Here is a 27381-nt window from a genome sequence, read left to right on the forward strand (position 1 = left end):
AAGTAAATTTACAAATAAGTTATATACTACATATTTGGTTAATGGACAAGATCGGCATGATCCTGATCTTTGTTGGATGTTGAGCAAGACCTAAGACAAGGGCATTTATGTGGAGATAAATTTAAGTTTTGAAATAGATCAAAATAAATATGAAATTAGATATTTTAGAAACAGGGTAAGGGGAAAAGATAGTTCTGAATTTACTCCATCCCTGTCTAAAACAACAGGGTAATTTCTTTACTAAAGGAAGACTAACATAGGATATGTTGGTATTATCCCAGTGCTCTGAACATGAGAGCCAATTGTGGCCCCAACTCTGTGGTTTGACCTGTATGGAGAACTGTATTCTATTCTAAGCACCAAATGAAAAAGAGAAACTGAGAAACTAAAATGTGCATAGAGGGGCAGACGGCTTGGGTAAGTGTAGAAACCAAGATTAATAGAAAAGAGTTGAGGAGCTTCAGGCAACTGTCAAGTGGAAGACTGAAATAGAGTGTGACTGATCCTGGAGGAGCTAATAGACTCTTATTTTTTTTTTAAATATATTTTATTGATTTTTTACAGAGAGGAAGGGAGAGAGATAGAGAATTAGAAACATCGATGAGAGAGAAACATCGATCAGCTGCCTCCTGCACATCTCCCACTGGGGATATGCCTGCAACCCAGGCACATGCCCTTGACCGGAACCGAACCCGGGACCCTTCAGTCCGCAGGCCGACGCTCTATCCACTGAGCCAAACCGGTTTCGGCCTAATAGACTCTTGAAGAGGTTGAAGCAAGAGGTGAATGTGATGAGTAAACAGTTTTACTGGCTGTTTAATCTTTCTCTTTAATTCCCCCAATGCCAAGGATATAATGTAAACAGTATTTTGGGCTTGAGAAGAGATGTTGCTAGTCAAATAATAAATTTCAAACTGGAAAACGGAAGGAAAAGTTTCTAGCATAAGTCTAATGTTGGACTCTGATATTCCTGGGCTCATACTTTTTTAAAAAAGTAAAGTATAAGTAGCTTTATGAGCACCTGTACATTTATTTTCTTGTTCTATGTGGGTGAGGATTCTCAGTGATCAAAAACAATGATAGTTTTAACTAAATTAAATGAATGAAGCATTTAAGGTTCATGGAGATTAGCTGACTTATTCAAGGTTACCCTTATAGTAGGTGACATAAGAATCTTAGGAGATACAGAAATGGGAGAATATAGGCTCTTTTCCAAATTTCTTCTCTGTACTGTTGCCATAAAGGTGATACCTAAACTCAGCACTTTCTATGATCTTATAGGCTTCCCACTAATGGCCACTGGCTGTAAACTCAACACCAGAATAGGAAACCAGAATGCATTATCCTGTATTCATATTGGAATGAGTTTTGGATCCATTTTAAATGAAAGGAATTGTAAAGACATAAACATTTTAGTGTGAGAAAGGGAAGAGCACAGACCATTTTGACAGGCATTTCAAAGCCCAGCTCTGCCAGTCACTAGCATTATGAATGTGGATTGAGCTTCAATTTTCCTCTTATATAAGATGAGATAATGGCATTTAGCTTGCAGATTTATTGAAAAGAGTATGTAAGGTAAAAATACTAGCAATTATTTTGCACTTCCTTAGATGCTCAGTAAAACTGTTAAATGCTTTGGATGTGTTGTCTCATTTAATCCTCACAACCATTTACAAGGTTGGTTTACTATTATTATTCTTGCTTCACAGAAGAAGAAAAATAACTCTCCTGGGATGAAAGGAAGTGGATGTCAGAGCAGTTGGATAAAATGCATTTAAACTTAGGTTAACATCACAAAATGCAAAGAAAATGGCCTAAATATGAGTGGCTGCTCATTCCTTCTCCAGTTTGCCTCACTTCCACTCACATGTATCATTTGACCTGGTGTGTGGCCATATGGTAAACTCAGTTGATGTTCACTAAAGTGGGAGTTAATAGATATCTATTTGGAAACCACCTGGGCTCAGTTGGTCAACTGAGAGTACCTTGAGCAAGCTGCTCTTATTTATGGGCTTTTATTTTTTTCTCCTTTGTATTGATGGCTTCCATAGATTCTTAAATATTATAGCTGCAGGGCTGACCTTTGGCTCTGGTCTATATTTCATTTTGCATCCCCAGCAGCAGCATGTAACTAACTCATGTCACTCTTAACACTCTTTCAGTTTCTGGGTCTTATTTTTGAAGACAGGTTTACCAAATCTGCTGTGACTTCTCTGCTCTTCTAGTGGAAACCACAACCATTCAATGGCCAATGAAAACTACACAAGGATCACCGAGTTCATTTTTACAGGTTTGAATTACAACCCCCAATTGCAGGTCTTTCTCTTCCTGCTCTTTCTGAGTTTCTACATCATCAACCTAACAGGCAATTTGGGTATGATTATTCTGATACGGAACGATAACCGCCTTCACACACCTATGTACTTTTTCCTCAGCCACTTGTCCTTTGTGGACATCTGCTTCTCCTCAGTAGTGAGCCCTAAGATGCTCACTGACTTCTTTGTGAAGAAGAAAGTCATCTCTTTCTTGGGGTGTACTTTGCAGCAGTGGTTCTTTGGTTTCTTTGTGGCAGCAGAGTGTCTTCTCTTGGCGTCCATGGCCTATGACCGCTATGTAGCCATCTGCAACCCACTATTGTACTCAGTTGCCATGTCTCAGAGACTCTGTATCCAGCTGGTGGTTAGTTCCTATGTCATCGGGTTTATGAACACCATGACTCATACAACAAACACATTTTGTCTCCCATTTTGTGGCCCCAATGTCATCAATCATTTCTTCTGTGATGTGTTCCCCCTGCTTTCCCTTGCATGTGCGGATACTGAGCTCACTAAGTTGGTCGTTTTTGTCGTGGCTGGAGCTGTGGGAGTCTTCAGTGGTCTGACTATTGTGATCTCCTACATTTACATCCTCACTACCATCCTGAAGATCCACTCTGCCGATGGGAGGAGCAAAGCCTTTTCTACCTGCTCTTCTCACCTGACAGCCGTCTCCATCCTGTATGGTACTCTTTTCTTTATCTATGTACGACCTAGTGCAAGTTTCTCCTTGGATCTCAATAAAGTGGTGTCCGTGTTTTACACAGCAGTGATCCCCATGTTAAACCCATTTATTTATAGCTTGAGGAACAAGGAGGTCAAAGATGCCATCCACAGGACTGTCGCTAAGAGGAAGACTTGTTGGGCCCAAAATCTTATCTAGAAAGGCAATTAGGGGAGGATTCTAAATGGACAGACTAATTGTGTGGATTTCCATGATTCTAGGCTACTTGCAAGTGTCTGTGGCTGGTTGACATTCCTTTCTTTGTTCATCTCTCCAATCATTCATTCATTTAGTCAAGTAGTGTAGATTCATTAAGCCCTGTATGTGATCTTTTCTATGCAATATTCCAATATTATAGTTCAAACTCACAGTCCATTTAATTTTCCTTCTCACACTGCATGCCCCACATGGGGGATTGAGCCCACAACCCAGACATGTATCCTGACCATGAATTGAACCATGACCTTCTGGTTCATAGGTAGATGCTCAACCCCTGAGCCATGCCAACCTCTTTCAATGACAGAAGCACGATTACTGGCTCTTTCTCTTGGAGATTGTCCTAAGGAAATAACTGAAAATGCAAGGTTGGATGGTGATGGTACCTTTATCCAGGGATGTGTTTTTCAATGTGTATATACAAAACCCAAGTAACCCCTGGTTTCATTAACTAGCATATTTGAAGCCAAGCTGCAACTTCTATTGGGACTTTATTAGAGCTTGGAGACAATGAGAAAGATGTGTAATTCTGAGGATAACTTGGAGCTACAACATAGATTTCCCCGAGTCTATGAGCGGTTTACTTTGTGGACAACAAAAGGATAGTCCCATCAGGACGAAGTGTCCATTCATAGAACATTTGCTTAAGGCTTGGACTTATCATCGGACAATACCACATGAAAGTCCTCACAGTTATGTTCTGATTGAATTGAGCCAAAATGAGTTCTGTTCTTTGTACAGTCTTGTCTTCATGTAAAGGTGCTTCCTGTAGAGTCTCAACTTACAATTCCTTAAGAGAATCTAATTAAGGAGAACAACCCGGAGGGATTTCATAACCCAATTCATACTTAGAGAAGAATTATATGTTTCAAACACATCCTATAGTTATATATATATATATATCTCAAAGAGATAATCAGTAAAGACATACAAGTGCATAACAGGAAAGAAAAGTTCCACAAAATATACTTAGTTTTACTACCTTCAATACTTCTTTATTACTAAATTTCAGGGATTGCCAAACTATAGGCTGTGGGCCAAATCCAGCCCAGCCCCCATTTGTAAAAATGGTTTTTACATTTTTAAATGGTTAAAAAAACTGAAAAGCAGAATGATATTGCATGACCCATGAAAATAATTTGGAGGTCAAATTTCAGTGTCCATAACAAAATTCCTATTGGAATACAGCCATCTTCACATGGGAGTTTCTCCACAGCAATGCTGTGGACAGTTTGGACAGGATGACACTTTGTTGTGGGTACTGTCCTTTGTATTGGAGAATGTTTAGTCTCATCCTAGACTCTACTCAGATGCCTGTAGCATTCCACCCTAGTCATTACAACAGAAGGTATCCAGATCTTTTCTGTGGTGAAAATATATGTAAGCCAGAACATATATTTCTCTATGGCTTGTCCCTGCTGCTTTGGAGGTTCAAGAGCAGAGTTGGGTGGCTGTAAGGGGGACAGTATGCCAGAAAATTCTAAAATATTTACTCTATGGCCCTCTATAAAAAAGTTTGATGACTCTTATTTTTTTCTACCGTGTGTCTTTTTTTTTCTTTCTAAACTATGCTGGTCATGACCTACTAAACTGATTTAATTTCCCATTAATAAGACTCCAACTGCTGTTTGAGAAATCCTATTCCCATGCAGCTCCAGAGAGGCAGTATATTGAATATTGGATAAGAGCATAGGACTTAGAACCAAACATGGGTTCATATTGAGACTATGTTATTTAATAGCTGTGTGAACCTGAGCAAGTTACATAACCGCTCTGAGCTTTTGTGACCACATATAGAGAGTGGGGATGATAACAATAGCAGTTACACAATTGTGGTGCTTGTATTAAGCAGGGTCCTCAGAGAAACAAAACCGAAAGGATGTGTGTATATATATACTATGAGATTTATGTTAAGGAATTGACTCATAAGATTATGAAGGACAGCGAGTCCAAAACCTGCACATGGAGCAGGCTGGAGACTCAGGCGAGAGTTGATGTTGCAATTCAAGTCTAAAGACCATCAAGCCGAAGACCCAGCAAAAGCCAATGCTGTCTTTAGTTGCTGCAGAATTCTCTCTTGATCAGGGAAGATCAGCCTCTATTCTATTCAAACCTTCAACTGATTTAAGGCCCACCCACATAATGGAGGGTAATTGTGCTAAGTATGAGGAGGACCAGGTTCTTGCCAGGGTTGTGGTGCCTCTAACTCCATGACTTTGAGTAGATAAATTCTCCGTTCCACTTCTTTGTTTCCTCACTTGACAAAGAAAGGGTTCAGCCCAGATCATCTCTAAGGTAGTTTTTGCTTCTAACATGTCTGTAATGCAAAAAAATGCTGTAGGAGTTTGAAGTCTGAGGAATCAGCCTTTAACTCTTCAGAGAAACCATTACAGCAAACAAACTACGTTTGCCAGTGTGAGACTGGGCTGCAAGGCCCAACATTGTTACTGATCCCCTTTCTAATAAGATGCCTTAGGCATCATTGAGATTGATTAAGGTACTCAGATTCCAGCAATTACTAAACTTGAAAGAAATGATTTGCCTCATTCCTAAACAAGTTTCAGAGGAACTAATTAATCAAGGCAACTTTAAGTAAGAAAATTTCCTGGGTTATAATTGCTGTTCAGCTCTGAAAGTAAGTTCCTGGGGCCTGTCATAAGTCATTCAGCAAAAAAGGATGGACCTTTTTAAAATGATTTAAGGCAGGAAGGCCATATTCCAGCATTATTGTTTCATTGGTTGCTAACCTGTATTCTTGAGATTTGTTTTGTTTTGTAAACTGTGTATACACACACATGCACACACATAATAAAGCAAATATATGACAGATAAAACTTTATACTAGCTTAGGGAAAGGTTCCAAAATGATGAAGGTTAATAGTTACATATTAAAGTGCCAAGAATTAAGATAAAAATAAGAGTTTTGTAATGAAAATGCGTGTGAAATTATGCAAAAGAGTGATAGACCCTCTGGAAATAAAACACAAACAAGATACCCTGTGACAGACAATAGTGTGGTGAAGGCCTGGGAGGGGCTGGTGCAGGATGGAAAGGGTCATTGGGGAAAAAAAAGGACATTTGTAATACCTTCAACAATAAAGATAAATTAAAAAAATAAATATAAATAAGTCTCAAAAAAAGAAAGATATCCTGTGCACATCTTCAGCGGAGCTCTTTGACTCCTTGAAATCCAGATATGTTCTTCCTAATGAACATTGGACCTTAATTTAGAACTGCTCTGGTGGAGGTAGAGCTAGCCATTCAGGTAGAAAAGTAGAATAGAGAGCTAAATGCTAGAGTGCCTGAGATATACAAACTGCATTTTGAAGAGTTCTGATGATATTAAACCTGTCATTAATTCTCTTCCTGGTTTGGGGCAAGTCATGTAACCTCTCAAAATCACACTAGGAAATTGCTTTGCTCTGTAGTTGTGACACTCTACATTATAAAAGATAAAGATGCTAATTGACCATACCTTTGCTACACCCAAGCCACACCCACCAGCCAATCAGAGTGACTATATGCAAATTAACCCAACCAAGATGGCAGCTGGCAGCCACGGAGCTGGAGCAAGCAGGAGGTTTGGTTGCCTGGGCGTTGGAGGAAGCCAAGCTTCCTGCCTGCCCTGAGCTGGCTCATGGCAACAAAGTTTCAATTATAGAAGACAAATAGATCCCAGATACCTGCTTCCAGCCAGCCTCCACTGGGAGTTTGGGTGGCTGGGGGCCTGGCCAGCCTGCAAACAGCCATCAGCCCCTCACCCAGGATGGCCACACCCTCATGGGGTAAGGGTTCCTCCTGGGGGGTTTGGCCAGCCTGAAAACAGCCCTCAGCCCCTCACCCAGACTGGCCAGGCACTCTAGCAGGACCCCTCACCCTGAGAGAGTTGTGGCCAGCCTGCAAACAGCCCTCAGCCCCTAACCCAGGATGTCCAGGCACCCCAGTGGGGACCCCCACACTGAAGGTGCTGTGGCCAGCCTGCAAACAGCCATCAGCACCTCACCCAGGCTGGCCAGGCACTCCTATATAATAAAAGGGTAATATGCAAATTGACCCTAACAGCCTAATGACAGGGAATGACTGGTCACTATGACACACACTGTTCACCAGGGGTCAGTGTGCTCCCATAGGGGGAGCTCTGCTCAGTCACAAGCCAGGCTGATGGCTGCCAGTACAGCGGCGGTGGTGGGAACCTCTCCCGGCTCCTCAGCAGTGCTAAGGATGTCTGACTGTAGCTTAGGCCTGCTCCCCGCTGGCAAGTGGACATCCCCCAAGGGCTCCCGGGCTGCCAGAGGGATGTCTGACTTCCAGCTTAGGCCCAATCCCCCAGGGAGCGGGCCTAAGCCAGCAGGTGGTCATCCCCGGAGGGGTCCTAGACTATGAGAGGGCACAGACCGGGCTGAGGGACCCCCTCAAGTGCACAAATTTTTGTGCACCAGGCCTCTAGTCTATATAATAAAAGCCTAATCAACCATTATGGTGGAACAACTGGTAGCTATGATGCACACTGACCACCAGGGGGCAGACACCCAACACAGGAGCTGCCCCCTGGTGGTCAGTGTGCTCCCACAGGGGGAGCACTGCTCAGCCAGAAGCCAGGCTCACAGCTGGCGAGCGCAGCGGTGGTGGCAGGAGCCTCTCCCACCTCTGCAGCAGCGCTAAGGAGCAGCGAGCTGAGCACTAAGGAGCAACAAGCAGGTGGGCAGTAAGGAGCAAGGCATCCTGGACTACAAGAGGGATCCTGGACTGCGAGAGGGTACAGACTGGGCTGAGGGGACCCCCCCCCCCGCCTCCTGGTGCATGAATTTTGTTCACTGAACTATAAACTCCACAAGGACAAGGACTCTTTCCACTTTGTTCATGATTGTATCTCTGGTAAGTAGTATATTATATGTTTTGGAGTTGTGAAGACCTGCATTGGAAATTTGTCTGTATCTGCACATCACTAGCTATATGACCTAGCACAATTTATTCAGCACCATTACTATTCTTCAGCTACCTCAACTGAAAGTATTCCTGGGGCTTATTATAGTAACTGTTCCCAATTTATTTGTGATTATTTTATGCTCTCTCTTAGATGAAACTCCAAGATTTTATTATTCTCCTTGAAATCAAGAAACCTGATTTTGTAGCAGCATCTCTTACTGTCATTTCCAGACTCTGAGGACAGTGTCAAAGATTTTCAATTATCTCACTAATGCATTTACTTATGCTTGATTAAAATATCCTTTGGGTACTTTCAAGGGATATGTTTAGAGCAGTGGTTCTCAGAGTATAGTCTAGGAAACTTTGGGGGTTCTTGAGGCAATTTCATGCAGTCCATACTCAGTGTTTCCATAACAGTCCAAGATATTACATACTGGCTTCATATTTCACATTGAAATTAACTTAAAAATACGAGTGTTTTGTTATATTATCAAAGAAGAGTATCACAATTATCTAAAGACTAAGTAGTCTTCCATTTTCTTTTTTTCTCTTTTAGTTTTGCTGATTGTTTTTGACTTTTAATTTCTTTATTAAGGTATTACATATGTGTCCTTACGCCGCCCCCCCGATTACCCCTCCCCACTCATGCCCTCACCCCTCTGTTGTCTGTGTCCATTGGTTAGGCTTATATGCATGCATACAAGTCCTTTGGTTGATCTCTCCCCCTTACCCCCACCCTCCCCTACCTTCCCGCTGAGGTTTGATGTTTTGATCGGTGATTCTCTGTCTCTGGATCTATTTTTGTTCATCAGTTCATGTTGTTCATTATATTCCATAAATGAGTGAGATCATGTGATATTTATCTTTCTTTGACTGGCTTATTTCACTTAGAATAAATGTTCTCCAGTTCCATCCATGCTGTTGCAAATGGTAAGAACTCCTTTTTTACCACAGCATAGTATTCCATCATGTAGATGTACCACAGTTTTTTAATTCAATCATCTGCTGATGGGCACTTAGGCTGTTTCCAAATCTTAGCTATGGTGAATTGCGCTGCTATGAACATAGCGGTGCATATATCCTTTCTGATTGGTGTTTCTGTTTTCTTGGGATATATTCCTAGAAGTGGGATCACTGGGTCAAATGGGAGTTCCATTTTTAGTTTTTTGAGGAAACTCCATACTGTTCTCCACAGTGACTGCACCAGTATGCATTCCCACCAGCAGTGAACGAGGGTTCCTTTTTCTCCACATCCTCTCCAGCACTTGTAGTTTGTTGATTTGTTGATGATAGCCATTCTGACAGGTGTGAGATGGTACCTCATTGTCGTTTTGATTTGCATCTCTTGGATGATTAGTGATTTGAGCATATTTTCATATGTCTATTGCCTTTCTTCTGTCTTCTTTTAAAAAGTATCTATTTATGTCTTTTGCCCATTTTTTGATTAGTCTTCCCTTTTCTAATTGTATATCTGTTTAAGAATAAATTTTCTTTATATAAAATCAAAACAAAATGCTCAGTATGTTGAATTTAGAATTATTCATAAGAATTAGATGATCTTATGTAGCCAGTTTTAAAAATTGCAAAAATATAAAACTGTTATTTCTCACTATATATTTTTTTGGTATTGAAATAAAATTATCTGTATTTATTAAACTATTATTTACATTAACATATATTGGGCTTATTATTTTTTTAAATGAATTAATAAAACATATCAAATTTCTCAGTTTTTATTTCTGAAATGGTAAATATTGATAGATATAACCCATTTTCAGAAAATCTGTTTTGGGGTCTCATACTTTTTAAGAGTATAAAGGGTTGCTGAGATCAAGAGATTTGAGAACCTCACATTTAGCTGATGGTTGAGTAGTTTATATGATCATAATTAACTAGAGGCCCAGTGTACGAAATTTGTGAACAGAGGGGGGAGTGTCCCTCAGCCCAGCCTGCACCCTCTCCAATCTGGGACCCCTCGGGGGATGTCTGACTGCCTTCTTCAGTCCAGGACCGTTGGCTCCTGACAGCTTGCCTGCCTTCCTGTCTAATTGCCCCTAACCCCTCTGCCTGCCTGCCTGATCACCCCTAACCACCTCTGCCTGACTGATCGCCCCTAACTGCTCCCCTGCTGGCCTGATCACCCCTAACTGCCTCTGCTTTGCCCCACATGCAGGACCCAGGATTCCCTCCTCTAGCCGGTTGCAGGCACCTGGGACCCAGCCTTCCCTCCCTCTGGCCAGCTGCAGGCACCCAGGACTTGAGCCAGCTTCACCTTTGCTGGCCACAGCCACAGGGGACTCTGGGCAAGCAGCTCTGCCCGGGCCGCAGCTGGAGGCACCTGGGACAGTGGGGTGGGCAGCTTATCCCTCTCCTGGGCCATAGGTGCAGACACAGCCACTGGTGCCCAAGATCATGGGGCAGGTGGCTTGTTCCTCTCCTGGGCCACAGCCTGGCTGGTCCCCATTCCTCACTCATGAGCTCATTTGTGCCTGGCTGGTCCCCATTCCTCTCTCTCCAGTGTTGAGTGTCTGAGCCTTACAGAGTGATGGTGTGATGGCGTGACAACCATTTGCATATTAGCTTTTTATTATATAGGATCTACACCAGCATATCTATCCCTCTAACGTTTTTGATTCCCTCCATAAATTATGGTCTATACTTTAGTTGTACTAATTATAGGCCTTAGTTGATGTTATTTCATGATTTATCTGCTTTATAAAACTCCCTTACTATTCTTTCTTATCACTCTGCTTGTGACAATTAGCACAGTCCCACCACTCCTCAGGGGCATCCCTGTGTCCTCACAGAGCATTCCCTGCACTCCCCGTCTGGGCTATGCTTGGATGTAACTCTCTTGGACCTAAAACCAAAGAGGTGTATTGAGGAGAGAGACTGAAAAGGTACTGACAGCTCCAAACTTTCTTCACTTCCTGGAGTTCACAATGCTTTTCCTCAGAACCTGCAACACTATTCTTTTTACCGCCCCCAACAACTCCCCACCTTTGTCACCCACTTTCATTACTGAACTTTTATTATTATCCTTCAGTTTTCAGGTCAAATGTAACTTCCTCAGAGAAATCTTCCCTAAGATCGAACACTATGTCAAATGTTGTATATAATCACCTGACACCTGTTGTTATGACTCCACACACTAGTCCTAATTTGTAAGTATAAATTTATATGCATGTTTGATGACTTTTCCTATGAGGTCATAAGTTCCACAAGGGCAGGCACTATATATTTCTCACTATTTTATTTTTGCTTGTTTTTTCCCCCATTGATATTTCTTAATATATTATTATGTGTTATGTCATGTAATCTTTATAACAACTTTATGAAGACAAGTTATTTCCATTTTATAGATAGAAAAATTGAGGCTTGCCACTCAACCATTACAAAGCTCACCCAATGCCTTACCTTGCCCCACAGTTGTATCGCCCTCAACATCCCAATGTTGAGTACCTAAAAGTTGCTCAGTAAGATATATTTTAAATAAGTAAATATAATCATGGTCTGATGTAGAGGTAAAAATTTGCTCTGACCACATAAATTTTATTCTGTTTTTCAATTTCAAATTCTCCAAACTCTGTCTCTTGATTTCATTGTTTGTAAATGAGATCATTTTATTAAGTGACAGTCGAATATGTTTCAGAACTAAAATTGTATATTTTTTCATTATCATTATTATTATCATTATTGTTATAGACTGCAAATAATTCTTGAGTATCTACTATATGAAGACTATTCTGTTGGTTATTCCTTTCTGCTGAATCCTCTTTTATCTCAAATGTATGAATAAAACTCACAAGGCAAAGGGGCTTTAGAGGTTAACTGGATCAATTATATTAATGGTGAATAATTTCTCTCTACTTCATCAGGAAAGGTAATTAAGCTTTATAATTTGTCACTTGGCTCCAGAATAGCACACAGAGGTACACTTTTCTGTTTGCAGCATATCCCAAAGGTATGCTCAGGCTTATATTTTCTCCCAGCATTATTAGCATTGGATTGAGGATTTCTGCAGTTGAGTAGAAGGCATTTTTAAGGTAATGTGAGAAATTCTGGACTTGAGTTGAAATTCAAATGAAGTAGTAATTGATGTTCATGTAGTAAGTATTATGTTTAATTAACCTGGGGAAAAGGTCAGTAAGTCACAATATGAACAAAAGACAAAACGAGTCTTAATATAATGAAACTATATAATAATTTGACTTTGTGAAATAGAATAAAGTTTTATTTCCTGTAATTACATTTGGTGAAGGAAGCTGACATATCTTTTCTTTAGGCCTTATTTTCTCTTTCAGTGAAACAAGCAATTAGATGTGTACTTGATGGGTGTTTTTGTTCTCATAAACCCTCTGTAGCTGTGTGTGACCTACCATTGTTTTTTGTGTGATCTCACAGGAAATTTATTGGCCCTTTATAGTAGGTCAACCTAATAGTAAATGTGAATATTTTAATGAGTTAAAAATATTTATTTTGCTACATTAGGCAGTGCATGAGGTAGGAGCTTCTTAAGAAGAGTGCAAATATATATATATATATATATATATATATAATAAAGCTATATCTTCAACAATATACTGTACATTTATAATTAATATATAAGTCAAGATGTATCTGATTAATGTAGCAAACTGAATGACAGGGATGGCAGGTGCACTAAGTCTGGAGGGGACTGAGAGATCACTAAGGATCAGTTCCTTTTGGGTGATCACCCTCAGAGCTGTCTGCCTTTTAAAGAGACGTCCTGGTGAAGGGAGATTAGAGAAGACAGGGAGGAGAGATGTTTGGTGGGGAGATGATATCTGAGCATCCCTTGACTATAACAAGGCATGCAACCATATTTAAGTCTACAAATTAATGGCAAGTAAATGTAGCACAAAGAAACTCTATTTTTAACTATTTTATTTTTATTTTTAAATATTGTTGGGAGTATTACAGATGTCCCCCTTTCCCTCATTTTAAAATGCCAAGGGTTAAAACACTCTCTTTAGTGTCTACCTATATAATACTATAATTCAATATACTATGCCTTAAATTTCCCTCATTCTCTTTACAAAGAAACTTGGGAGAAATGATTTCAAAGTTAATATCAAGAATGGTAATGTGCTGCCTAATTTTTTTTGGATGGTGGCTTATCTTTTGGACATTACAAATTACATATATGGGTTCCTAGAAAGTTTCCAGTCAAGTGTGTGATTTGCACAGAGCAGTAGATAGGACTCATGGTGTGCAACAGGTTTATCCCTGCCTCATTTTATGTCCAGGTCTTGTTTTTCCTTTTTACATTTTCTTAATTTACGCTATTTACCTGTGCCTTATGGCTCATGCTAAGCCACCTTCAACCCTTTTTTATTTGTAAAAGCATTGATAAATATACATTGACATGTATGTTTATTTTATATTTTAATAACTGTAGAAGAAAAGAAGAGATATTAGGGAAGAAATGTCTCTTGAAATATTCAAACCCAATTGTAATTTTGCAAGCAAGCCCTGCAATTTCCCAGCTCATGGAAAGGCCTCATATTAAAGAAGGGAAGTTTCTACACGAGGACACAACAACTCTAGGGACATCCTTGTGAGACAAAGCAAATAGCGTATCTGAAGGACTGAATACAGAGATGAAGAAATCATAGAGAATGTACTGTGTAGTTTTAACTCTTAGTTTTCAAAGTGCTTTCTCATAAATGTGAACTTTAAAAGTCCCACTAATCTGAGAAAGGTAGATAAGAGAATAGAATTTGGAAATTATGCTTATTTAAAATTGGCAGCAGCTAACCCATACCAGAACCCAGTTCTTTTGATTCTTACTCTTAAGCTGCTTCCGGAAATAGGCTTTGTTAAAACTGATCTTAGCAGCTGACAGCCATGAAATACTAAGGGAATCGAAATGTCACTCATTCCAATCCCCCTTTGCTTAGGATGAAGAATTTCTACTTTGACTATGACTCTACCATTAATATTTATTGTAAAGTTAAAAATTATAGATTCTTGCCATCAAATAGATACAGTTACAAGAGAGAATTTTTTTTTTCTAGCTCAATTTTAAGTCCATAGCTGAGTATATGACCAAGATTAAGTTACTGCCCCCCCCCCCCAGCATAAGAGATTTTTAAAGATTTTGATTGAACAGCAGAAATACTGCATCTTCTGCCATTTCAGAGCCCTGACGATCACAGTTTAGCCATTTTTTTTTTACTGTGGTGTGTACTGGGTTGTAACATAGACCAGCAAAGATGGTGCTTTTCGCATTGCTGGCAACAGTTCAGCTACTAGTTTCTACCTCTGAAGGCAAGAAGACTGTTAGAGGTCAAGTTCCAGAACTTCCTGTGTTAATACATTACCAAAAACTTGGCGGCTTAAAACAACAAAAATGTACTCTCTCATAGTTCTGGAGGTCAGAAGTCCAAACTTAATATCACTGAGACAAAAATAAGGTATTGGCAGGACCACACCCGACCCAGAGACTCTAGTTGGGATTCCATTCCATGCCTCTTCAGGCTTCTTATGACTGTTGGCATCTTGTGGTTGTATCTCTCCTCCTTCTGCTTCAGTGGTCCCATTGCTTCCTCTTGTATCTGTAGTCACATCTCCCTGAGCCTCCTTCATATAAGGATGTTTGTAATTGTAGTTAGGGCTCATTGTTATAATCTACACATCTCAAGATTCTTCACTTAATAACTCTTTCCCCATATAAAGCAACATTCACAGGTTTCAGGAATTAGAATTTGGATATTTTATGGGCCATTATTCAGCCTACCATATTCCCCTAAATCATTCAATTTGGCCAGCTTAGTTGTTTTTGCATTTGTTTTTTTTGTTTGTTTGTTTGTTTTTTGTTGTTGTTGGGTTTTTTTTTCCTCTTGATCATCTAGGACAGTGATTTTTAACCTTTTTCATCTCATAAACTAATTACTAAAATTCTGTGGCACACCAAAAATATATATTTTTGCGGATCTGACAAAAAAATAGGTACAATTTTGATTAAGTCACACCAGACAGCTATTGCTGTGTTGACTGTTATCATTTTAAATTTGAGAATTGAAGGGAAAAGAGGTCAGTGCCCTTGACTAAATAATCAGGTATTGCATGTTTTAAAAATTCTGTAGCACACCAGTTGAAAATTGCTGCTATAGGAAATTTAAACACATTGTAAACACAATTATCAATTGATTAATATTTTTACTTCCTTTCAGAGTATATTTGACATTCAGACAAGTAGCTATGGCCTCAGATTCCTATTACCTAAGAAAATCTATTATTTTATTCAAATTGCACATTTTTTATTTATGAAAATCCATGTTCTTGGTTGTGTGAATAAAAAGTTGGATAAAATATAATCGCATTAAAAAATTCATAGCAAAATGAACTTCCAAGGATATGCAATATAATATTAGAATAATAAAACTGTTCTTCATGGAATTCTCTGGAAAAAGACAAAAGGATTCAAGGACCCAAAGAGAAACCAACATATCCTTTCTAACTCCCCTTTTTATATCTTCCACATGGTCCTCAATTACCCTAAGTGCAAATAAAAGACAAGAATACAAATCACCCTCTCTAACAAGAAGAAAAATAAGGTGACACATGCTATTTTCATAATAACTGATCTCTTAAGCTAGCATAGAACATTTTTTTAGTTATTCAACAAGAATAATTAACCCAGTTCAGCATAAACATGTCTCACAATGAACAACATATATGCATCTATTGGGTTTTTCAATGATCTAAAATTGCCAATGATGGGGGAACTTATACATATATCTTAATTCATCTTTTCACAGAGAGGGACCACAGAAACTCAAAAATCAATGGATGAGAAAAATTTCACCAAACTTAAAGAGTTCATACTTTTAGGGTTCACAGCTGACTTATGGTTACAGCATGTGCTCTTTTTCATCTTCCTCATCATTTATATCATCAGTCTTTTAGGGAACATCACCCTGATTTCTCTGATCTGTGCTGATTCTCGGCTCCACACACCCATGTATTTCTTCATTGGAAACCTTTCATTCCTGGATCTCTGGTATTCCTCTGTCTATAATCCAAAAATCCTTATGACCTGCATCTCTGAAGACAAAAGCATCTCCTTTGCTGGCTGTTTGGCCCAGTTCTTTTTCTCAGCTGGACTGGCCTATAGTGAATGTTACCTGTTGGCTGCCATGGCTTATGACCGCTACGTGGCCATCTCCACCCCGCTGCTTTATTCCCAGGTGATGTCCTCAAAGTTATGTACCAGTCTTGTTGCAGCTTCCTACCTTGGTGGCTTTCTTAACTCAATCATCATTACCAGTGAGACATTTACCCTGAACTTCTGTGGGGACAATATTATTGATGACTTCTTCTGTGACCTGCCCCCCCTTGTAAAGTTGGCCTGTGACGTGAAGGAGAGCTACCAGGCTATGCTCTATTTCATACTTGCCTCCAACATCATTACTCCCACTGTGCTCATTTTTGCCTCCTACCTCTTCATCATCGCTGCCATCTTGAGGATCCGCTCCACCCAAGGCCGCCTCAAGGCTTTCTCCACTTGTGCCTCTCACTTGACAGCTGTCACCTTGTACTATGGTTCAATTCTGTTCATTTACTCCCGACCAAGTACTAGTTATGCCCTGGAAAGGGATAAAGTGGTGTCAGTTTTCTATACTGTGGTGATTCCAATGCTGAATCCTTTGATCTATAGCTTAAGAAATAAAGATGTTAAAAATGCACTGAGAAAAATAATAGACAGAGTGCCCAGGCCTGGTTGATCAGTTGGTTGGAGCATTATCCCATATGGCAAAGGATTGTGGGTTCGATTCTCCGTCAAGGCACATGCTTAGGTTGCGGGTTTGATCCTGTTTGTTCAGGGTGCATATGGAAGACAACTGATCCAGGTTTCTCTCTTACATCAATGGAGCTCTCTCTCTCTCTCTCTCTCTCTCTCTCTCTCTGAAATCAATGAACATATACTCAGGTGAGGGGAAAAAAAGAAAATGGTGGACAGAGCAAAGTGTTTTTAAGTGAAAATATTTGGTAAAAAATGGCTGTATTTTATTTTACAGATTATCTTCATGTCATTAGTATCAAATATACTTTAAAAATAAACAAATAAAATCACTGGATAATGTGGAAATATCGGTCTGCATTTTTGTTTTTTTGAATACATTTTTAAATAAGCGAGGCTGGTGCATTTGGAAAAACTTCTATGTCTGTTGGCTTGGAAGAGAGTCCATGAAATTATTGTGATTCTGTGAAGGTTAAAAGAGAAAACAATATTTGAATTTTCACTTCAGAGTTTATAAGTTGCCTATATATAAATATTTTAATCTATATATGGGAATAATAAAATTAGTTATGAAATCACTGCCAGCATTAGATGGGGTGAATGATTTGCTTCAAGTCATTGTAGTTCATAGGTAAAAAATAAAATAAAAATAAAACAAACCCAGAACTTCTGAGTCCAGAGGTTCTTACCCCATTTGTTGGGCGAGAGAGAGTCAGGAGTTTATAAGTAAATTTCTACTGTGAAATGCCCTTAGAAACAAGTTTATTTTTTTCTTTTCTGATTCTCATTTTTTTTTTGCTTGCCATGATACAAAATTTCTTTAGTAATAGATATAAGAAAGAACAAATTAGTGCCACTGAGCTTCCAATAAAAATACTTTCCCCAACAATTAAAAAATCAAGAACAAAAGTATAGCAGCTGTATAAAATACCCAGAAATGAAAATGTAGAGAGAAATAGAGAAATGAGTAGAGAGATATATACATTAAAAAAAGCTTTACATCCAAGATTCAGAGTGAAACTCTCTACTAGGTAGAATTTCCACATCTTGGGAGGGGAAAAGAGGAAAGAAAGAAAGAAAGAAAGAAAGAAAGAAAGAAAGAAAGAAAGAAAGAAAGACTCTGCTACTTTAAGCAATGATCAACAAAAATGAAGGTTCTCTGCATGTTTGAATTTCTTTGCTTCTTCAGTTTTGTGCATGAATTAATAAAAATTAGAAAAGATTTCATTGTGCTGGATCACATTTTCTCATTTTAGTAGTCATTTTACGTGAAAAAAAAAAGTTGTACCAATATAAACAGTCTTAGTGTTGATAACCAAGTGTATTCATTTGCTAGAGCTGTCATAACAAACTACCACAGACTGAGTGGCTGAAACAAAATCTATTTTCTCACAGTTCTGAAGGCTCAAACGCCAAAATCAGGATGCCATCAGGGTTGATTTGTTCTGAGGCCTCTTACCTTTGCTTGCAGATGACCACCCTTTTGCTTTCTCCTCTCATGATCTATTCTCTGTGCACAAACATCTCTGTGTTTCAGAGATGACAGGTGACTTAAAATCGCACAGGTGATAGTGACAGGCTTGGTCATCACAGGACTCCTTCATCCAAGGCCAGTGAATTTTGCATTTCCAAACCTGTCACTCCTTTGTCAAATTGTATGAGACTAGGTGAGTTAGAAGTTTTTAAGGACTTTCTCAAGACTGCAGAGCTACCAAAGTGTAGAATCAGAATTTAAACTCAGTTCAACTACGCAATAATGAGTCTGCCTATGCCAGATGTGTCTCTGCTCTCAGCTAGTCTGCTTGTATATCTGTGACTAGCTGTTAGGTCATTGGGGCTGAATGATGAAGATGAATGCACTAACATGTGAAGGGGCGCGCTTGCTTTTAGCTGTGGTCACAGAGAGAATGTATCGAAATGTGTTATTATCCAGCAAAATCACCCAAGCTTATTTACATGGTAGAAGGATTTCAAAAGTGAGAAGAAAAGCATGCATCCCCTCTTGATACCCAAGCTCGGCGTCTGCATAGTGCTGTCTATGCTGCAAAACATTAGCCAGAACAAACCTCAAGGCTATCCTAGATCAAGCAGTAGAATAACAGAATCTACTCTTTAAAACAGGAAATCAGTAAAGAATGTGTAGGGGTTTTTTTTTGTGAAAAAATATGTCACATAGATCACTAGTTTGTGGTTTAGTTTACATTTCTTTCTTTTCACTTGATTTTAGCCAAAAGGCCGAGAAATGATGCACATCCTTTTCTTTTAGTTAGGTATATTTTCTGTCCAAACACTTGACCATAAGATAGGGTCTTTTAGGACAGTGTCCCAAGCTTTCATCAAATTTATTTCTCCACCCTTACCAAGATTTTGTAGTTTCTTGTGTGAAAATAGAGGGATGCTTTCATAACCTATGCACCTATAAAAGATATACCTGGCTTAACAGTTGAGAACATATACCCTTGGTAAAGACAGTTCTGGGTTCAAATACTAGCTCTGCTGTTGACCAGGTCTGTGACTCCAGAATTGTCTCTTAACCTCCATGGGGATCATCATAATACTTACATTATACAGGTGTAGAAAGAATTAAGTGGGTTAAGATTAAGGCTTAGAATACTAACTGGAACATAGTGATATATATATATATATATATATATATATATATATATATATATATATATATATAATTGTAGCAGGTGTATATTGATATTTACAATCAATCAGCACAATGCATGACACATAAATTCTCAGTAATACATAAAGGATACTGAAAATATTTTGAGTACTCACTATGTACCTAACATTGGGTTGGGTGTTTTCATGCATATCTTCTTTACCCAGACAACCTGTCAGAGAGCTTTATTTTTCTAGTCTGGTGAGACTGAGGGACTTTCCTGGCATTAAACTATTAATAAGTGAAAGCTTTAATTTCAAAATCATATTCTAATACTAGTTCCTGGGGTCTTCTGAAGTCACAGAGTGAAGTTCTATTATTCTAGAGAGTTATGGATAAAAGTCCATATGCCTCCTAGTAACTGTTGACTTAATTGATATCTTTGTTTATTTCTTTCAATAGAAAAATCACTAAATAATTTTCCCCCTAAGTCTTCATCTGGCATTCTTCTCTGTGGACATGAAAGTGAGAAACTTCACCATCCTGACTGAATTCATCTTGGTGGGCTTCTCAGCAAACCCCCGGTGTCAGTTGATTCTATTTGTACTATTTCTGACACTCTATTTAATAACCTTGTCAGGGAACATGACCCTGGTATCTTAATTCATATTGATTCCCGCCTGCACACACCTATGTATTTTTTTTTATCAGCGATCTGTCATTTTTGGATTTTTGGTACACCTCTGTGTATACTCCCAAAATCCTGGCCAATTGTGTCTCAGAGGATAAATGCATTTCCTTGGCTGGATGTGGAGCCCAATTGTTCTTTTCCTGGGTTGTAGCCTACACTGAGTGCTATCTCCTAGCAGCCATGGCGTATGACCACCATGTGGCCATCTGTAACCCATTACTTTATTCAGGTACTAGGTCCAGCTCTCTGTGTACTAGACTTGTAGCTGGCTCTTACATAGGAGGGTTCTTGAATGCCATAGCCCATACTGCTAATACTTTCCATCTGAGTTCTTGTGGTAAAAATATCATTGGCCACTTCTTCTGTGATGCACCACCATTGGTAAAAATGTCTTGTACAGACTCCTAAGTCTATGAAAAAGTCCCCTGGGTGTGGTGGGCTTCACAGTCCTCTCCAGTATTCTTGCCAGTCTGATTTCCTATTTAAACATCCTTCTGGCTGTTCTGAGGATCTGCTCAGCCTCTGGAAGGCAAAAGGCCTTCTTCACATCTCATCTCAGTCATGTTCTTCTATGGATCCTTGCTCTTCATATATTCAAGGCCAAGCTCCATCCACTCCTTGGAGAAAAACAAAGTGGCTGCCCTGTTCTACACTGTGGTCAACCCATTGCTCAACCCTCTCATCTATAGCCTCAGAAACAAAGATGTCAAAGAGCCCTTCTGGGAAACAACACAGGCCGTAAGGCCACAGAGATGAATGCTATCTTTTTGAAGAATGCTCTCATTGCACTTTCCAAGTTATTGGCTTATAAACAGACATGTTGGTAAATATTGCAACATTTCAAGTAAATGTAAATTATATGCAAAAACAATGAAACATTAATAAAACCACTGTTTAATTGTTTATATTATTTTGTTGTGATTAAACTATTTTAAACCTATAATATTGGGTTGTTTGATATCCCAAAATATTCTATTTTGCTTCTTAGCAGCACTAGATTTTCATGAAATTTATCCTTTTAATGATCTTTTTGAGGTATTAGAAAGAGAAAAGAGGAATTGGGTAGTTTTCTGCACATAGTTTGACTTTGAGGCTTGGAAAGTATACTTTATTGTATGGAAAAATATTTGGAATGGTTAAACTGATGGAAATTTACTTAAGATTTTGTAAGTATTTACTTTTAGTAATGCATTACCTCCATATTCTTTCATAAAGCTCTAATTGAGTACATAGAAAATATCTTTGGAAAATTTGTGTCTTGTACATCAATTTAATATTAGACAAAATGTTTAAGAGTTGTTTAGATTCCATAAAACATCACCACAACAAAAGACCTTACTAAAATCCATGGAGACATATGTGTCTAGGACAGTGCTTTGTCCTGAAAGAGTGATCTCCACAGAGAATGAGTACCTTGCCATATTCTCCCTCATTTCATATATCACATATTCCCCACGAAGGAAGATAAAAACAAGTGGAACTAAGCTGATACCAACCAACCAACAAACAAAAGCCCCACTATATTCTAGGACTGATAGTTATAACCACTTCACCATTTGTACTAGCGCTGACATTTCTGATCTTTCTTTTCATCTGCATTCATTAAATAACACATCACTGCCCCAAATTTTTCATCATAATATTTTTAATTTTTCTTATTCTTTCATTTACACAGTTCTGTAGGTACTGGATAATAAAGATTAGGGGGATTAGCGGTATGTTCCACAAATTTCCAAAATTCATGTAACATCTTCAGTTTCCATAAAGCCCATCATGTAGGTAAAAAAGTGGGTCAATCCGATAGGAGATACTTAAGTCAAATTTAATTCTTTGGGATTCCAGATATAATACATACACTGCAACTTTACATTAAGCCATCATGCTACTTTAAAAAACTATATTAATTGAATCTATATTTTATAGTATAGATTATAATTTTATCACTAAAGCAAAACAAGTTAATACAAACAAAACCTTTTTCATTGGATTTATTTGAATATAAAAGGAAGTATTTTTTAATATAGTCCTCCAACCTTATCCCAAAGCAGGTCATTTTCCTTGAGCACTAATTTGAGAAATTTATGTCAATTTAGGCTTCAGATAATGTGAACCTGCAGAATTTTTTCATAGCTTCCTTCCGTCTTTATTTCTCAGACTGCAGGTCATAGGGTTCAACATGGGGAACAGCACAGTATAAAATGTAGATACCTTTTTGTCCTCTCAAGGGAATAGCTGGAACTTGGGTGAGAGTAGATGTAGAGAATGGAGCCATAGTATAAGGTGACAGAGATCAGGTGGGAGGAGCATGTGGAGAAGACTTTGAGGCAGCACTGGGTGGAGTGGAACTCCAAGATGGCAGTGATGATGAAGAGATAGGAGGCAAGTATGACCACAGTGGGGGTAATGACGTTGGAGGCCAGGAGAAGTACAGCACAGCTTGGTAGCTCTCTTTCACATCACATGCCAACTTCACCAGGGGTGGGACATCACAGAAAAAGTAGTCAATGACATTGTTACCACAAAAACCCAACGTGAATGTGTTGCTGCTGAGTATTACTATGTTCTCAAAACCTCCAGTATTGGAATATAAAACCAAACAGATGCACAATCTCCTTGACATGGCCTGTGTATAAAGAAGGGGTTTGAAAATGGCCACATAGTGGTCATAAGCCATAGCAGTCAATAGGTAACACTCATTGTAGGCCAGTCCAGCAGCAGAGAAGAAGAACTGGACTACACAGCCAGCAAAAGAGATGCTTTTATATTCAGAGAATAAATCAAAGACTTGCCCTTAGAGGAAATATATATTAAAAAATTTATGGGATCTCATCAATCTGTATTGGTGGGATTTGGGGAAACATGTTTGGGATTGGGTTCTAAAAGTGTTAGCCCAATGAAAATGAAATGTAAAGATTAATCAAGTCAATTTTATCAACACAAGGAGACAAGAGAATACAATGGAGTAAAGGCAGCCTATTCAATAAATAGTGCTGGAAAATTGGATAGATATGTGCAAAAAATGAAACCAGATCACCTTCTTACACCATACACAAGAATAAACTCAAAATGGGTTAAAGACTTAAATGCGACTTGAAACCATGAAAGTCCTAGAAGAAAACACAGGTAGTAAAATCTCTAACATTTCTCTTAGCAATATTTGTCCTAATTATATCTCCTCAGCCAAGGAAACAGAAGAAAAAATAAACAAATGAGATTACATCAAACTAAAAAGGTTTTGCATAGCAAAGGAAACCAACAAACAAAACCAACACCCCCCCCCCGCCCCAATGAAGACTCTTTCTGTTGGTTCTTTTTGTCACTGCTCTATCATTTGTAAAAGCATCCATGTTTTCTAGACACAACAAGTACCTGTATTTTCTCACTAGAAAACATAGATTGAGCTATGCTTTGGAAAGTACTGATTATTTCTGGTGGGCAGTATCAATAGAGATACAACTTTATGTCTGAAATGTGTACACGCAGAATATCATGGGGTACAATAAGTTATCTTTTTTTTTTTGGTATTGAAAGGGGTGATCTGAGGTGTGTCTCTACACCAAGCATGTCAAACTCATGGCCTGCAGGCAGCATGCCTTGTTTTTTTGGCCCATGTTAGCCTTTGAGTTTGACATGCTTGCTCTACACTGCTTCATGAGCTGTAACTAATAGATTGGCTGAGTGAGCAAGGACTTAGAATAAGACTGGAAACTAGTGACAGGGAAGTCTGGGAGAGGTGTGTGGATAGATCTCTTGGAGAGGGTAGTGTGAAGATATTCATGTTCCATTATAAATGTCTACCAGAGGGCACTGGTTGCAGAAAAGACATTCAGTAATCAAGGGGACAAATGATCCACATTGAGAATGTTGGTAAGTTTCTTTCCCTGGAAAGCCCTGTTCTTTAACAGTGAGAACATTGCAAATGAGCCATGGCAGCAAAGACAGAGGGACAGGTTAAAACAGCAACCAGGTCAGGCATTACTCTAGGTTTGGTATCATGGGCTTTACCACAAGTGATGCCATTTTGGGCTTGTGGTGTTCTCTTTAATATAGTTAATGGAATAGGAATACCCTTTTCCCTTACTTTTCACACAACATATAGACTTACACATTGGATTATAAAAAAGAATCTGAAGGCTAAACCTCTGGACTGCCAATTCTACACTTGTCTATTAGCCACTGTACTTTCCCTATAAGGTAACATCAGGAATGTGCTTTTGGAAATCCATGATATGATTGGATAATTTTGAAGCAAGCAATTGTCACTCCATAGAATTACAACCACTAGAAAACTTGATAAATACTGAGTATTTTATCCCTAAAACTCTTTGGTGTCTTTAATGACGAATGGGGCTGCTCTATACTTTAGGACAAGCATTGTGTTTCCCTGATATTTGACTATATTGTACTGGAGGAAGGATTGGGGTAGAAAGATTATTGATTGTAAGTATTCAAAATGGATGGTGTGATGGACTTTCAGAATATCTGAGAAAAACATATTTCCCCAGCTCTCAGGCTTTCGTCTTTACCTACGATTGATACCTGACATCCTTGTTTCTTAATTAAAAATTTGTAGTTTTGAGAACATTCAAAAAGGAGTTACTAATATATCGTCTTCTATTGCCTGTCATTGATATATCAGGGTTAATGAGACTATTCTCTAATAAGGGCCTGGGGATGATGGTGGAAAGCATGGAGACTCTTGGCATCCAAGGAAAAGATGAGGGTCTAATTAAAATGAGAAGAGAAGGAGAAAAAGGGATGGGGACATTTTAGAGGGAAGCAGGAAAACAAACCTGTAGACATTTTGACCTTGCTGATATTAGGTTTAGCAATTGATCCAAAACTGTCTCTTTCACAGGATCCCAGAGTCCTATGGCTTCCCTGAGGCCTGAAAGGATGTCAATATGTGAAACTTACATGCCCACCACTTAAAAATATTAGGCAGAGGAGATCAAAGGGATCCAGAAATTATTTTGTAAAACCAACCATTTGCCTGAAGGAAAGACTGAGGATAGAAAAGAAAGGGGTCTTGGTTATTGGTGGCAGCAGTTTCAGAGAGATAATACAGTAACTGGAAGCACACCAAACTCCTTGTTGGCAAATGTGTACCTTGTATTTGTACCCTCCAGAACCTGGAATGTACCTAGCACTTCCAAGTTTTTGCTGAATATGAGTGGATGGATGCTGGGCTGAGTTAGTCATTTCTCACACAAGCCCCATCCCCAATGTATTTAACTAAATTTTCTCTGACTTCCTTTCAGAGTAGAGAAATATTCAACATTTAGACCTGTCATTCCTCATGACCATGAAAAAATATGCTTAAGAATGATGGGCTATTTATTTCCCCTATCAAATCCTGTCTTCATTTCTAACCAATATTTGAATACATTTTAAATAAAAAAGCAATGAACTGATGAACAAAAACAGATCCAGAGACAGAGAATCATCGATCAGAATGTCAAACCTCAGAGGGAAGGTAGGGGAGGGTGGGGGTAAGGGAGAGAGATCAACAAAAGGACTTGCATGCAAGCATATAGGCCTAACCAATGGACACAGACAACAGGGGGGTGAGGGCATGAGTGGGGGGTAGTGGGGGGATAAGGACACATATGTAATACCTTAATCAATAAAGAAATCAAAAAATATATAAAAAATAAAAAAGTAATGAATCTTGCTCAGTGCATCTTTCAAAAATATTAATTTATATTTCCTTCAGATAACAGAGTTATGGGTTACATAAAACTCTTCCAAAATTAAGATTCACTCAACAAATAGATGGTACCTTGGGTAGTGTTTATTGGCAAAGTATTTGCATTTTTTAAATTTTCTGCCACCATTCCTCTATCACTATCATTTATCTGTGATAATAACATGTTTTCATTTTTTGTTATTCTTGAGGTTTTTTTCCAACTAGTTTTTTGAAAGCAGCTTTTACATCCTTGTTCCGTAAACTGTAGATCAAGGGATTCAACATGGGGATGATGATAGTGTAGAACACAGATGCCCACTTATCTTGGTTCAGGGAGTAGCTGGATGTCGGCCTTAGGTACATAAACATCACTGTGCCATAGAAAAGTGTAACGCCAGTGAGGTGAGATCCACAAGTGGAAAAAGCCTTAAGGCGGCCCTCAGCTGAGCGCATCCTGATGATTGCAATGAGGATGTAGGCATAGGAGACGAAGATGATGAGAATGGTGCTGAATTCAATGAAGCCACACAGACTAAAGAGCAAGATCTCGCTGATGTAGGTGTCTGAGCAAGAGAGGGCCAAGAGTGGTGGGATTTCACAGAAGAAGTGGTTGATAATATTGGAACCACAATAACTCAAACTGAAGGTGAGGGAAGTGTGAGCTACTAAACTCACCAGACCAGCCAGGTAAGAACCCAGCATGAGAACCAAGCAGACTCGCTTAGACATGAGCGTGCTATAGTGGAGGGGTCGACAGATGGCCACAAAACGGTCATAGGCCATGGCAGCCAGGACATAGCACTCAGCATCCACAAAACCCACAAAGAAAGCAAACTGGGTGGCACAGCTGGAGAAGGAGATAACTTTGCGCTTTGTGAGGAAGTCAGCCAGCATCCGGGGAGCAATGGCTGAGGAGTAGCCCAGGTCCACAAAGGAGAGATTGCAGAGGAAGAAGTACATGGGTGTGTGAAGCTGAGCGTCTGTTATGATGAGGACGATCATACCAACATTCCCCACGACATTGACCAGGTAGACCAAGAGGAAGACCACAAAGAAGATAATCTGCAGCTGAGGGTCCTGTGTGATGCCCATAAAGATAAACTCAGTCACCACTGAGTGGTTTTCTTTATCCATTTTTTCCATTTCGTGTGGGCCTGGATTTGGTTTATTGTTTGGGGTGATCCTTAAGAATCTTCCCAGTGATTATATTCTATGACTTACAGGGTGAAGATGATGGTGGTGTGTCCTCTCCAGGTGCCCAGTCAGAATAGGAGTAGATGTTAGTGTCTTGGGGCTTGTAAATTCTGTTTCTCCAAAGACCTTAGTGCTCTGAGGTCACTTGTCATATGGTACCAAGGCATGACCTGACCTATGCATTTATCTGCCTTACTAATCAGTAAAGAAGAACAGTTTTGAGTGTCTCTTCCTTCCTCCTAAAA

General features: G+C 39.0%; 3 protein-coding genes and 2 pseudogenes across 3 annotated transcripts; 3 read left to right on the plus strand and 2 right to left on the minus strand.

Annotated features, from left to right (window-relative positions):
- The first annotated feature begins 2244 nt into the window (after nt 1-2244).
- LOC118665460 (olfactory receptor 1009-like) lies at nt 2245-3198 on the plus strand. Its single transcript, XM_036326910.1, has one exon. It carries the CDS (start codon nt 2245-2247, stop codon nt 3196-3198), a length of 954 nt encoding a protein of 317 aa, XP_036182803.1.
- A 12797-nt stretch (nt 3199-15995) lies between these two features.
- LOC118665461 (olfactory receptor 1013-like) lies at nt 15996-16934 on the plus strand. Its single transcript, XM_036326911.1, has one exon. The coding sequence runs from the start codon at nt 15996-15998 to the stop codon at nt 16932-16934; it is 939 nt and encodes a 312-aa protein (XP_036182804.1).
- A 3135-nt stretch (nt 16935-20069) lies between these two features.
- On the plus strand, nt 20070-21009 carry LOC118665462 (annotated as a pseudogene).
- Nucleotides 21010-22377: 1368 nt separating this feature from the next.
- On the minus strand, nt 22378-25056 carry LOC118665463 (annotated as a pseudogene).
- A 1084-nt stretch (nt 25057-26140) lies between these two features.
- Nucleotides 26141-27076, minus strand: LOC118663817 (olfactory receptor 1019). Its single transcript, XM_036323808.1, has one exon. The coding sequence runs from the start codon at nt 27074-27076 to the stop codon at nt 26141-26143; it is 936 nt and encodes a 311-aa protein (XP_036179701.1).
- Between the last annotated feature and the right edge of the window lie 305 nt (nt 27077-27381).

This window comes from Myotis myotis, unplaced genomic scaffold (genome assembly GCF_014108235.1).
Source record: "Myotis myotis isolate mMyoMyo1 unplaced genomic scaffold, mMyoMyo1.p scaffold_m19_p_10, whole genome shotgun sequence".
Taxonomy (NCBI): domain Eukaryota; kingdom Metazoa; phylum Chordata; class Mammalia; order Chiroptera; family Vespertilionidae; genus Myotis; species Myotis myotis.